At 40.8% G+C, this 12,884-nt stretch overlaps 1 protein-coding gene across 2 annotated transcripts in view; it reads left to right on the forward strand.

Annotated features, from left to right (window-relative positions):
* LOC108790551 (acid-sensing ion channel 2) overlaps positions 1-12,884 on the forward strand; it is a 434,952-nt gene that overhangs the window by 412,448 nt on the left and 9,620 nt on the right. For both annotated transcript variants that reach the window (XM_018560838.1, XM_018560837.1), the window contains exons 4-6: positions 5,907-6,057; positions 7,406-7,462; positions 11,573-11,726. In XM_018560838.1, the coding sequence (XP_018416340.1) occupies positions 5,907-6,057; positions 7,406-7,462; positions 11,573-11,726 (362 nt within the window). The remainder of the gene's footprint in view (positions 1-5,906; positions 6,058-7,405; positions 7,463-11,572; positions 11,727-12,884) is intronic.

The following is a 12,884-nucleotide window of genomic DNA, read 5'->3' on the forward strand; positions in this document are numbered from 1 at the left end:
AGGCTGGGTTAAAATTTACGAGGCGTGGGTTTTGCTGGGGGGGGGGGGGGGGGGGGAATTCCTCACAAATTCTGGAAACGACATCTCTGCTGCTAACAGAACATCTTATACCATTTAGTCGAACAATTGCTGTGCGTATCCACAGTGTCAAGCAGTGATCTGACTAGCTTTTTTGTGTTACCTGCTATGCCGGTATGAAAAAAGAATTCTATCAGGGGGAGCACGTATATGAATATCATTCTTACCTTCTCATGGTAAGATCGCAGATTCCAGTCTTGCTGTTACATCCTTGTCATGCCATTGTTTTAGCCGAGCATGCACATCAATACAATAAAGGAGATGGGTGAGTCACTTCATGGATCAGCAAAAACAAAATCCATGCAACTCGGCCAAGAACAGCTTGTCATAGTGGGTACAGTAAAGCATCTGACATAACAATCATTACTATATATAACTTTATTGGTCTGTATTTGGTTGACTACAAGAGTATTGTTGGGGTCTCCCAGTGACAGACTACCAGTACAGCCCTGATAGTCTCCACCAATGAGGTAGATGTGAGTGAATTGGACTAGTAGGTAATAGACAGAATCAGAAGTAGTGGTGAGGACAAGGAAGGGGTGTAGCAATGGATAAGGAATTATCTACAGTAAATGACTTTAAAGAGCAACCTCAGGGAACAAGCAGAATTTTCTGGATGGCATTATTCATGGTTCTCGGATTAGTAAAATTATTTTCTGCTGTCAGAATGTAAAGCATAGAATCATGTGACTAGGGAACCAAACGCCATTCTCTGTATGTGTGTAGATAGGAGACAGTGACCCATCTAGCTATATGGTATTTCTGATCCCACCCACTGTAGGCTAACTGGGATAAGCAGTGGGTTGGACTGGTACACTGCAGTTGTGTCTGAGCGGAGCAGAAGCCTTTCTGTTTAGGTAGACTATGTTCCCTGTAAACATTTGAAGGCTTTAATTGAACATGACATTTGCCTACAGCCAGAAACAGACTTTCTCATTAGTTTATATCAACTGCTAATTTGGGGTGCATCAAATTGGTAATCTCCAATACCTGCACCTCTCACATACGCCTTCAATATAATTACACACACACTAATATTCTAAGAGTATTTTGAACATTGAATACTAAAAATAAAGTGTATATGTAGGGCATACATGTTTTCTCCCCCTTTTCTACCTCTTAAGGTGGAAGTACCATATTCATATTAGCCCATAAGAGATTAGAGTGACACTAAACTCAATAGTTAAGCTACCTGAATGTATTTTTAAGATTTAACTCCTAACAATAATGTATCTTATTTATGCTATAGACCCTCAAATCATCTCTGAATTGGTGCTGACACTGTCCTTCCTTCAGGAGGGGGGCTACTTTTGTTCCACATGGTCCCTGTGTGTGTTTTTAAAGTAGTGACCACTCTAAGCTCACTCCTGTGATGGACTACAACCTCAATACAAATTAGTAAACTAAACGTGAGATTGTAGTCCGTCGCGGGAGTGGGCTTAGAGCGGTGGCACACGGAGACTATGGGGAACAAAAGTAGCCCCCCTCCTGAAGGAAGGACAGTGTCAGCACCAATTCAAAGATGATTGGAGTGTCTACAGCATAAATAAGGCAAATTTATTTTTAAGATTTAACAAAAATGTAAGTACCATAACTATTAACTCCTGAGTTTAGGGTCACTGTAATTCACTTGATATTCACAATCATATTTTATACAAAAGTAAGCGAGGTATTGTTTCATTCAGTATTTGCATTCCTATTTTATCCCACTCCAGACATATCAGGAATTGCCACGTATGATGTTCAGATTCACTTGTGATGCATAGTATTCACAATCCTGTTTTATTCCAATCTGGGCACTTGGCACTTGGGATATAGACTTGGACAGCCAACCTGCCAAGTCTATATCCCACAGTTAAGGCTTGTGTTTGTTTACCTACAACTGCAACTCTCCTTGTAACTAGTTCACAATGCCAAAGCTTATCAGGTGCAAAGCTGCTCAGTTATCTTTTTTTTGTGGTCTATAGTTGCTCATAAAGTTGGATATTCTTCTTCACAGCAGACTAGATATACTCCTTCTGGTGGCCACCACTTAAAGTATTAAAAGAGGCAAACAGTGTTCTTGGATATAAATGAAACACATTGTGGTCTTGTGCGCATTGTGGTCTTGTGCCCCCAAGAAGGAACTCCTAAGTTATAGAGTTCATCAGGCAGTCTCTGGGACCCCTTCTTAATGTGTATAAGTACACAAAGTACCAGCCCGTGGGCCAATTTTGGCCCGCGAACCGTTACCATGTGGCCTGAACCGCGTAACACACTTTTTAATTGAAGTGGGTTTACCTCTAAGGTGCTTTATACTTTATGCAAGAAAAGAAAAACAAAACATTGCAGTAAATGGTGCAGAAATTAGCTTGTTGGATTGTTTCCCTCAAATGCCAACAAATCCTGTCCTGCCACATGGATGTGCAATTACTCATACTACTACATCAGTTGTTTACCGGACTAGAAGAAATGAGGAATGAATGAGGAAATAAATAAAACAACATGGCCCAGTATTTCATGCAGATAGCAATACATGACACAATCACAGATTAGGACTTATGTAGCACGTTCCAAGAACATTGCAGTATAGGAAGACTTCTAGCTTTAGGCATTCCAAGAACATTACCTACAGCTAGAAGTCTTCCTATACTGCAAAGTGTTATATTTTATTTTGGATTTGATTAGACAGTCAAATTCCTTCACATTTTTTTACATTTTATGTAGACCTTCTAAGTGTGCATGATCTATTCACCCGTAAATAAAATATGATTTTTGACTTGTGTGGGTAATCCTATTCTTGGAGTACAGTACAGGTCACAGGATTGTAAGTCATATCCTTAGATTAGATGCAGCTACACCGGCAAAAGAAAAAAAGGAACAATGAGCAAGAAAGGGCTCAAGAGGGCAGCTTGAACCACTCTGATGCCAATTTTGGCCATAGAGAAGGTCTGAACGTTCAGTGAACAAAACCTGTAAACGGGGATCAGGTGGCAGCATAGCAAATCTGGAAACAGATGCTTGATGCTGAAAAGTCCATAAAGCACTAACATACCTAGTACAGTAAACTTTAATATGGAATGGGGGAAAATGATCCTACCAACTATAGGCATGAATGATGACCTATCTAATACACTTAGCAAAGGTGGAGCAAGAAGCAGGGAGTCCCCTGTGGGATCCCTTAGGAAGACCAAAGAGGGAATTTGGGATATTCTGTTATGTGATCTCACTAACCAGGTAGCCTTCTAATTCCAAACCAAATAGGTTAAAAAGGCAGCTTCTGGAGGACCTGAAGAACCAAGTTGAAATGCCATGGTATCACTAGGAAACAAACATGGAGCACTGGTTAAGGGTGTCACTTACAAAGAGTGAGTGGCAGCAACCTGGTTGAGTGAACCCGTAGTTGAGATGTTTTGGTGGTAGTTACATTGCAGATCACCCTGAGTTCCAGAATACTGGTAGACAGCCTGGCCTCCTTCGACCACCAAGTCCCCTGAACCGAGAGGATAAGACAAAGAAAGATAATTCTAGAAAATACAAGTTGGCTCTAGATAAAACTTGGGAGTCACATGAGGGATGAGTGAAGGTGTTAGCAGGTCAGTAAAAGAGGAGAGGGTGCAGTTTGGGGAGCATTTGCGTTTGAGGTTGGACATATAGGTGGGGAGTAAGCTGTGAAAAGTCTTGAAGGCAAATTATACTATTGTGAATTTTATTCTCAGGTTCAGTAAAAGTGAAAGCCATTGAAGAAAGTGGCAAAAAAGACCATCCATCAGGTGGTTGAGAGATAAATATGTTTTACAGCAGCATTTGCGATAAATTGTGAGGGGAGCTTTATATTAGGCTATTGTAGGCCAAGATAAGTATTTATGAGAAACATTAGGATGTTCTGGAGGTAAGAAAGGGATGAAAAGGTTTTAGAGGTTTGCTAGTATTGGGTAAATTGTACACCATCCTAATACAATAAGTCCCAACAAAGCCATTGGTTGAGGCAATGGTCCTTATATCCAATCCTTTCAAAGACAGAACCGCTTTATGAAATAAACTGTAAATATGCCAGCATATAACATTTAACCAAAACTTTCATCTGGTATGTTGTGAAAGAATGAAAGTGCTATTTCACAAAGTGAATTTGAAAAGGATGCTGGATGGACCATGAACCTCGTGTTACATATTTTACTGCACTCTTGGTCAATACGGCTCCATTAACATCAGGTGTATTTTCTTCTGCTAATCTAAATCATTTCCACAGCTCGGGCTCAAACCTGTCAGCATTTCCATAAAGAATAAACAGTGAGAAGACCTGATGTCAGGAAAATAGCTGTATATAAGAGAATGATGGAACACTAATTATTCTGCAGTAGCTATAATAGATCCACTCTCAGACTAGAGCAAATGTTGTTTCCAGCAAACTGCTATGCAGTTAAAAGATTATTCTGCTCACTAAAATCAGTTTGGAAAAACAGTATTTATATCTAGCCACCAGCATTTATATTTTACCTAAAAAAAATTATCAGTTTTATTACTACGACTCTTCCTGTATGCTGTATAAATAATCCTGTCTTTCCTAAAGTCATATCCTCTAATCAGACACTGTTCAATGCTTGAGTTCCCTCACATTTCAATGGAAGTGTTCCTTACATCTGCTGACCTCAAAAACAACCCACGGTAGATTTTATATGCAGTTGATAAGATTGTAGATTTTGGTAACCATCATTGTATATGCATAGTAAAGGTTTAAGTTTAATACAATGCAGTTACCTTTAGGGTCCAATCACAGCAACATGCATTGTGACACACATGCATCAATGTAAACAAGCCCATATAGTTTCTCTTTAAAAACACCCTAAACTGCAGCACATAAATGTGACCTTGCTACATAGATATAATGCATGTTCATTTGGTGAAATCTATCTCTGCAGGGAAACAGAATAATCTCAGTGGCTTAGTGGGTAGCAATCCTGCCTTGAAGCACTGGGGTCCATGGTTTAAATCCCAACCAGGACACTACCTGTATGGAGTTTGCATGTTCTCACTTTGCTTGTCTGGATCTCCTCCCACATTCCATAGACACGCTGGTGTCGCCACGCCAGGGACAGACCTTTGTAGCTTGTAGACAAGGGGAGCTGAAAAATCAATGTGAGCCAAAGATGGGTGCAGTCTAAAAGAGTCTTGACTGAATGTCGCTGTGACGGGCTATACTACTGAATGTTTTGGAAGTTTCAAATCAGTGTTTATCTAGTTTGTTTTAGGGCTTGTTCACACCATATACAGTGCGTTCCGTCACACACTGTATGTATTGCATGCCGGCCGGCTCCCTGCGTTCACGGGAGGTGCATTGAAGTTAATTGCACAGCAGCCACGCCCCCCACCCGCAGTGTGATCGCCCACAGCAGAAAGCCTGGCACATCAATGCCTGTGTTCCGGGCCAGTGCAAACCTGAAAAATGCTGCATGCACTATTTTTTCAATCGCACTGGTCCTGAACGCAGGCATCGCTGTGCCATGCGTTCTGGTAAGAGCGATCGCACTGCAGGTGGGGGTGTGTGGCTGTGGTACCATTGACTTCAATGCACTGCCATGCTCGCTCCCGCACCTGAACACATAAAGCCCGCTGGGATGCAATACAGTGCATTCCAGCAGCTGACCGCACCGGAATGCACTGTATATGTGTGAAGTCCTTAGGCAATACCTGGTTAGAAAATATAATATGTGCTGCCAGTGATATCCACCATGTTGTTTCTGACTTATTTTCTCTTTTTTTTTTATTGTGTCCCTTCCTTGTCATCCACCTTACATCTTACCTCACCTCCCATATTCCTTCTTTGCTCACCGCCCCGTTCCTCCTTTCAGCTCACATATCTGCCCTCACCATGGGGTACTTGCCGTTTCTCCGATCTGGGCTCGGACTTTTTCCCAGTATACAGTATCTCAGCTTGTAGGATCGACTGTGAAACCAGATACATTGTAGAGAACTGCAACTGCAAAATGGTGCACATGCCAGGTGAGGCATTACTAGACCTCCACACCTTATTCCTGTACAGAGCCAATGACTGCCTTTTAGATAACAATGCAGTAAGCAGATAATACTGCGCGTCCTTTATTATTTTGTGTTCTGCTTCTTTACCATGAAGAGAACTTCACTTTATATTAAAAGCTGGATTGTGCAAGTTAGAAAAATCATTTTTTCTGGCTCTAGATGTCCGAATTACAATAATTACTTGTATGTGGCCCACAAAAAGCTGAATAGTGATCCAGTCTGTGAATAATGCACAGCACACATTCAGTAAAGAAACACAACTTCCTCAGACCCAGAGTACGTTTTATATTTTTTCTATCTGAAACATCTAATTTTGCCTGCCTGAATCTCCTCCCTGGAAATGTAGATAGTAAGGAGTATGGGTCAAAAGGAAGAATAGATATTGGATTTGGTTTGCTATCCATGTACGCTCCCTGCTGTACAAAACATGAACCTCTTTGCTAGTTGACCCCTTGCTATACACTGTTACCTCCTGGTTTTTTATTCAGCCCCACAAATCCTGAAGAATCTTTTGTTGTTCCAGGAAGTCTGATCTATACATAGGCAGAGAAATGATATTATTGCGTAGTTTAACGTTATCAAGTAATGTCATCCATCTGTGAAATTATTTGAAACTGAGTGCATCCATTTCCCAGTGATTATTAATAATAGCCTCACCTATAGTAACGTTAGAACATTATATGCATATCCCTGTGATCTCTAGGCTGTGTGTCAGGTAATGTTGAGAACAATGCTGACAGAGGTGTGTGCTGTAATACTAAAAGAAAGGCAAGACGGTTGGAGAGGGACACAAGTTTGGTGTTAAGATTACAGGGGCTCTATGATAGTAGCTCGGTACATTTCTAATACACTTTAAGGCTACACTGGAGCCTCCAGGCCAGGCACATTATTTTATTGGTAAACAAAATAACAGATAAAGCAGTATGGGAAGTGTTCCAATGTCATAACTCAATAACTTGCAGTTGATTAGAACTTTCTTTGACATTCTTTGGTACTTTATTGAAATACCACTAGAAACTTCAGCACTAAAAATATAACTCCACATGTTCCGGTTTTATTATTAGCTCAACATTCTGTGGATCTGAGAAATGGAATTAAAAAAAGGTTTCAGCTACATGGTTGAGTATCCCTGCTCTGTGGGGTGGTAGATATCAGTGCAGTAAACCGCATTAGTAAATCAGACATCTAGTTTAGTTTTACAGATTATACCAGGCAAATAAAAGCGATCGGGGTGATATAGATTAGTGGAAACAGCTTTAATGACTGTGTGTGTTATCTTATGCTCTTTCTGATATGTGGTCTTTGTTTACAGGTGATGCCCCTTTCTGTACCCCAGAGCAGTATAAGGAGTGTGCGGAACCAGCACTAAGTGAGTGTAATACCACAGCTATTGTTTGGAGACATGGTTTGGCAGTGTGGGATGTATGTGTCTTGGCAGTGTGGGATGTATGTGTCTTGGCAGTGTGGGATGTATGTGTCTTGGCAGTGTGGGATGTATGTGTCTTGGCAGTGTGGGATGTATGTGTCTTGGCAGTGTGGGATGTGTCTTTAACAGAGATTACAAATGTATTGGTTACACTTTGTAATAGATGGAATAGATAGAAATAGAAATGGAACTTTCCCAAGGTGACAGAAATGGAACTTTCCCAAGGTGACAGCATATTCCAAGGGCCCAAGGTAACAGATAGAAAGGGAACCTACAAGGACCAAAACCTCTTGGTGGAAGAACATGTTTTGTACCTATCATTTGTCACTTGTTGAGCCCTCAAATAAAGCCTGCACCCCCATGATGAGCCTCAGTTTATTATTTAATTACTTTTTATCAAAACTGGTTGCCATGCACATCTGCTCGAGTTTTGATAAATTCCCCTAGAAATTTCTCTCGCAGTCGTGTGTCCCCATCAGTGGTGTTCAGGGCCGGGGGCTGGATAGATTTGGCTGTAGATTTTATCCAGGGAGCAGTGACATAACTAGTGTTTTTCATGAGATCAGTTTAGAGGTGCCTGTGTCAAACATCCAAACTGTTTTTCATGAGATCACTGACTGTGTTTTGCAGAATGATATCACTGACTGATCTCATGAAAAACAGTTTGTGTTTTGCAGAATGATAATTACTACACACAACAGATCTGAGTATTTCCTAATTATTATTGGAAGGAAAGAAATACCCATGAGAAGTATCAATGTACCGAATCAGCAACTGACCGAAGTCAGCAAAATATAGCCTGCTATTTGCTATTGCAATTTGAAATGGCCAAATAGCAGGCTGGCTATTGCACCAGCCCACTTGCTGCTGTATTTACATTCAGCTGCCGTCTGCGGAATCTTGCCACTGGCAGCTACCATTCCTCGGCTGAAGTGATTTTTTGCCCACCTTTTATATTTTTTGAATAGTCATTTTTGGTTTTGGCCTGACAAATCCGCCTCCCACCCAGAGTGTGATTGTCCGCACTGGAATGCATGGTACCACAATGCCGTGCGTTCCAGTGTAAATGCAAAAAGTTGTGCATGCAGTTTTATTCTGAAGTAAACTGTTTGCATTTGTGTTTTTATTCTACTTTGTAACTCAGTATCATCCTTATTTTAAATTGATTTTTCTTTTTATCCGATCAATTGAAAAAATATTTGGCCAAGTATGCGATTATGAAAATAATGATTAGTTGCAGCTCTAGTTACCTTGTTGTTATGTGGTGACTATTATATGCAGAATTGTTGATCTTAGCTAATGCACACAGAGAAGAACAATACTCACACCTCCTCTAAGAACAGCAAATCTCTGTTTTTAGTCTGCACGGAACACTGATTTAATCACATTGTTTAGCATTGTTAATACCCAGAACTCACAAGAAACCTGATTATGTGCGTCTACTCATTAACACATCTTGCTATCATTCATTTCAGCTGTTTATGCAAATTGGACCACATTTTTTTGATGTTTATTATTTTGAAACATCTCTTTAATAGAGTGTAATTGTTTTTGTCTCAAATCACCATTTTTTCCTCATTTTACCATTTTAATTATTTGCTTGTTTCTTCCTCACTGCATCTGAGAGTCTAATTATAGCCGATCATTCAATAAATTGTGAAATATCCATCCTGTATTATCTCCTAATCTACAGATCCCTTAGTCTGGGCTGGGAGAAGTAACATCATTTACACATACCATCATCACTGGGCCTCTTACTAATATTTACTAAATTAATCTGATGACAGCAAAAACGCAGTTTACTTTATTAACCTGTCATCATCATATGCAATTCATTACCTAGATGTAATGCCTATTAGAAGAATAAAACAAACTCTCTTGGTCCCCATCTTGGAGTTTTCCGCTTTTGAGAAGAATTCTTTTTCTAACTCATAGAAAATAAAAGCTTCATATTGGTGACCATGGTTCAGTTCTCCACTTTGTGGGGACCTAAGGGTTTGCCAGCTACATACAAATGAGTTACCAGGTCAATGACAGTGAGAGGGGTGAGTCAAATGATTACTTGTACCTCGCCACCCCTGAAAGCATGTGTAAATACCAAGTCAACACTGTGGGGTGTCTGCTGTAGAGTTCCCCATTAGTTGACGTTTCTGTAAGATCACTTTAGCTTTCACCTACTACAAGTAGGAATTCCACACCCCTGCTATGTTTTATCTATCGCCCGACGCCCGTGACAGGCAGTTTGGGGCGCCGGGCGAGTAGTTTTTTAATACATTCAGCCCTGCTCCGGACAATGAATGTACAGTGGGAGCCGCCGCTCTTTTTCATACAAGTGATCTAATCCAATCACTTGTATGAAGCGAGAATCGGCGATCCTGTCCGCCCCCGCCGTGGTTTTCGGGTGTCCCCCGATCCTCTGGTGGACCTGTCACCATGGCACGGGAGCTCACCATAGAGCCCGCAGAGCAGACGAAGAACTTCCTTTCTTCGTCTGCTCTGTGCTATCACTGAGACAGGGTGCGCTGTGATCACAGCGCCACCTGTCTCGGCTGTCAGGAACTGCACAGAACATCAGTTCAGTTTGGAGGTGACAGGTTCTCTTTATGGAACCTGCCCTCCAACACAATCACATTGTTCCATTTTATTCCCATCACATGGTGTCTAACATTTTTTTAAAAGTTATAAAAAAGTAAAATATAATAAAATATATAAAAATTTAAAAAAATAAGTGACAAAGTTAAAAAAAAAAAAATTTAAACCAACTCTGCTGCCCCTGCCATCTGCATACAAATAAATACACGCATAGGAAATTGTGTGTGTGCGTTGAGTACTGCTGCCATTTCACTGTGTGCCATATTGTGGTACCTGGGCAGCAGAACTCTCTCACACACACAATGTGCATTAAAGGGTAAGTTCACTTTCCCAGGTAATACGGGAAAATAGAATTACCCGATCAAATCTTGCCTGATCTCTTCTACCCCCCCAGCTATAAACTTTCTGCAAACAGTCCTTACCCCGTACTGTCAAGCGCATTCCTGCCCTACGCATTTTTAATTTTACTGGCAAATTGCAAGCACTCATTGGTCAGCGTGGTCAAGTGATTGGCCGGGAAGCCAGCTCCTTGCCGATTGGCCGCCAATCAGCATTGAGCCTTCTTCCCGGCCAATCAGGTCATTAATTTGTGAATTGCTGGGAGGCCTGCTCCATGCCAAATTAAGCCGGCCAAACAACATGGAGTCGGCTTCCCTGGAAGTCAGGAAGCCGGGTAGCATCTCATTTCCCGCTGCCTAGCTTCCTGATTGCCCGGGAAGCCTGCTCCATGCCAACGGGTGAGTACTGAAAGCAAAATATTGGTACTCGATACCCAAAAACTGGTATTGGTGCATTCCTAGTTTTTAACTTGTCCCAATACAACAAAAAAAGTTTTACAAGTAGATTGTCATGAAGGACAAGTAGATTTAGATTTGACCCCCGCTTTAGCCCTTGGACAAGTAGTTTTTTCAAAAATTTCCACACCCCTGCATAGTTACGGCATCATCAGTTTGTGTTCTGTCATAACACGGGAGCAATGCTGAGCTTTTTTTTTTTATAGTTGTAATTTAAAGTTGAACTTTAAATGGAAAGAAAATATGTTTTTAAAAGCAACTTGCATATCTTAAGGGAAAAAATATGCAAGTTGCTTTTAAAAACAATTTGTATTCAAGTACCTGAATTTGTCTGCTTGAGAGAGGGAGATTTAACAAGATAACACAATGATGATAGCAGTGCCGGGTTCAATACCTTCTCGGACACGGCTTACATAGCTCAGAATCCATACTCGTAACGAACAATGAGAAACATTTTCCTTTATAATTTCCTTTGCAATGCAGAATTGAAAATATGACACATTTATCGTATGTGGTATGAAGATCATCAACATGCACACAACACTTGTCTGAGGGAAGTTTCCCCACTGAGCTATATATACTTTGTAAGGAGGCTTTTACATTCCATTTCTGTATACAAGGCTCATCCTGTGGCATTTAGAAACAATCTGTTGTCCTGTCTTTGCAGGTTTGCTGACAGAGAAGGATGGAGGGTATTGCATGTGTGCAATGCCCTGTAATGTTACTAGATACAACAAGGAGCTGTCCATGGTGAAAATCCCCAGCAAGACATCTGCCAAGTATTTAGAGAAGAAATTCAACAAGTCGGAGAAGTACATTTCGTACGTAGAGGAGCAAATGTTTGGTTTTTTTTTTTTTAATAAGGGTGTAAAAATAGGACAGTGTGGCTGCTGGCTCCCGGAACAGGGAATGCTGGGTATTGTGTGTCTAGAGCAGTGAACTGTGCCCCTGCATCTGTTCTAATCAATGTAAGATAGAGTTGTGTAGTAGTTGTGTGCTTTCCTGGTCAACTCACCCCTAAATAAATACAGAAGATATTTGTATAAGAATTGAGGGTTAGGACTCCACAAGCTCTGCCAATACTAACACAGGAATTCCAGATTTCAGCTGCCACTTCTCTAGTACAGAGGTGGAAATTAAAATGAACAATCTAACTGCTGCAGGCAACATTTTACTATCTTTGTGTTATTTTGCTTTCTATGACCTTTATGGAAGTTTCAGTTTGCCCAGAGAGACTGATGGTAACAGTGCCCTAACAAACATTTCTTGTTACTGATGGCAACTATAGAGAGTTTAGCTTTTCTTCAGTGCCATATTGGTAATAATGTGTTTTATTGCTACCTGCAACAATGTATTCCTAAATCTGCTTTCAACTCTGGCACCCATCAGCTTTATAAGCCCTGGTTCACAACTAAGCGTTTTTGAGCAGTATGAAAAGCACTTTTATCTGGCCAACACAAGAAATCCCATGATTTTCAATAGACCTGGTTCACACCTGAGCAGAAAAACGTCATGACGCCTGAAAGGATACGGGAGCTTCTTTGTGGAGGAAAAGTGCTTTTAACTGCCCATAGACTTCATTGGAAATGCCCAAAAACTGCAACAGAAGCATGTTGCACATTTTCGTGAACATTTTTCCGCATTTATACGCACGTTCTTTCATTGCCCACAATAGTTTGTATGCGCGTGTTAACGCGTGTACATGAAGACACATGTATTGATTGCCAGCACAATGTGCTTAACGCGCAAATAACCACATGCTGCTAACATGCATATAAACACACAAAAACGTTGCCGCCTAGGTGTGAACCAGGGCTAATGCTTATTCAAGCTAGAAAATGGTTACTGCCCACTGGTGAGGTGCACTTTTGGGAGAATGATGGGTAGTAACCTGAAATTATTTCCCAGGAACTAAAAGTTCCAAAGCTATGTTACTAGTCTTCCGTTCATCAGCGCCAGGGACACTTTGCAAATGGAGT

The sequence above is a fragment of the Nanorana parkeri genome, unplaced genomic scaffold (assembly GCF_000935625.1).
Source record: "Nanorana parkeri isolate BGI_ZX_2015 unplaced genomic scaffold, ASM93562v1 scaffold480, whole genome shotgun sequence".
NCBI classification, from domain to species: Eukaryota; Metazoa; Chordata; class Amphibia; order Anura; family Dicroglossidae; genus Nanorana; species Nanorana parkeri.